Source organism: Chaetura pelagica, unplaced genomic scaffold, assembly GCF_000747805.2.
Source record: "Chaetura pelagica isolate M959 unplaced genomic scaffold, ChaPel_1.0 scaffold650, whole genome shotgun sequence".
In the NCBI taxonomy this organism is placed as follows: Eukaryota; Metazoa; Chordata; class Aves; order Apodiformes; family Apodidae; genus Chaetura; species Chaetura pelagica.
In genome coordinates this window covers 607,856-609,397 of record NW_009951820.1, presented here as the reverse complement: position 1 = coordinate 609,397, position 1,542 = coordinate 607,856, and the positions used below count along the sequence as shown (strand labels likewise).

Sequence of the window (1,542 nt, the reverse complement as noted above, 5' to 3'; positions counted from 1 at the left end):
TGCCTGTGCACCCGTGGTCCTCACCTCTCGTCTGCCCCTCAGTCCATGACATCAACCTCTCGCTATGGAGGCAGCCGGAGCTGGTCAAGTTTGACCGGAGTGTCTTCATGAACCAGGGCGAGTGGGAGCTGCTCTATGTCCTCAGTCACTTCCAGGAGTTCAGCGTCAAGAGCAGTGACAGCTATGCTGAGATGAAGTTCTATGTAAGGGTCTTTGGTCACTGTGCTGCTCACGGATGGGGGTCTAACAAAGGGTCTTGCCACCATCTCTGTTGCTTGATCATCCGACTGCTCCCTGCCATACTGCTCCTGCCCTTCCTCTAACATCCCACCATCCTTGCCCACTTGGCAGAGAGCTGCACAGGCTCAAGCCCTCATTCCAACTCTTTACTGAGCCTTTCCTGTCTCTCTGACCCACAGGTAGTCATCCGGAGACGCCCTCTCTTCTACACCGTAAGCCTGCTGCTCCCCAGTATCTTCCTGATGGTCATGGACATCGTGGGCTTCTATCTGCCTCCCAACAGTGGTGAGAGGGTCTCTTTCAAGATCACCCTCCTGCTGGGCTACTCAGTTTTCCTCATAATTGTATCTGACACGCTGCCCGCTACAGCTGTCGGCACCCCCTTGATAGGTACGGTGGCAGTAGCAGGAGCTGCTGCTCCACATGGAGAGCACAGGCTCCCTTGGGAGGTCTTGCTCAGTGCCACGATCTGTGTGTGGGCCTTTGCAGGCCACTCACCTTGCTGACATCCCAACAGGCATCTACTTTGTGGTGTGCATGGCACTGCTGGTGATCAGCCTGACAGAGACCATCCTCATTGTGCGCCTGGTGCACAAGCAGGATCTGCAGCCCCAGGTCCCCCACTGGGTGAAGCACCTGCTGCTGGAACGAGCCACTGTCCTTCTCTGTATCCGGGACAGAAAGAAACTGAGCCAGAGCAGGACGCAGAGCTTGGACATCACCAGGCAGGTGGAGAACACCGACAGCACAGGTAAGGACTGGCTACATCCATGCAGCCCTGATTGCATAGTGATCCGGATACTGGGGTCACCTGCAAGAATCCCAACTCCCCTCTAAGGTTTTTTTTCATACTTACCTCTCTTGATCCCACAGCCAAGCTGAACCCCTACAGCTGTGAGGACCCTCGGGAGTCTGAGGCGGCGGAGGGTGTGAGGCCCACATCAGAGGGCTCCCTGCTGGCACATGGCATCCTGCGCGAGGTCACCGCCATCCGCCAGTTCCTGGAGAAGCGTGAGGAGTTCCGTGACGTCGCCCGTGAGTGGCTGCAAGTGGGCTATGTCTTGGATGTCCTGCTCTTCCGGGCCTACATGGTGGCTGTCCTGGCCTACAGCATCACGCTGGGTACCCTCTGGTCGGTGTGGCGAGATGCCTGAACAGCGCCTGACTTGGGGGGGGGCTGGAGAGGTCAGCCCCCAACCCTGCCTTGCTCCTCAGTGGGGGACTCACTGGGGTTTGCTGGCCAGGGCTGTGTTTTCACCACCTTGCTCCCCAAGGAACTAGGCACGAAGGCAGAGCTGAGAT

The 1,542-nt window shown here is 57.7% G+C and overlaps 1 protein-coding gene across 1 annotated transcript in view; it reads left to right on the top strand.

Annotated features, from left to right (window-relative positions):
* Positions 1–1,394, top strand: part of LOC104398796 (5-hydroxytryptamine receptor 3A-like) — a 4,954-nt gene extending 3,560 nt beyond the window's left edge. Inside the window, exons 6-9 of the mRNA XM_010008953.1 lie at positions 43–203; positions 420–630; positions 758–991; positions 1,114–1,394. Coding sequence (XP_010007255.1) covers positions 43–203; positions 420–630; positions 758–991; positions 1,114–1,394 — 887 coding nt within the window. The remainder of the gene's footprint in view (positions 1–42; positions 204–419; positions 631–757; positions 992–1,113) is intronic.
* The last annotated feature ends 148 nt before the right edge of the window (positions 1,395–1,542 follow it).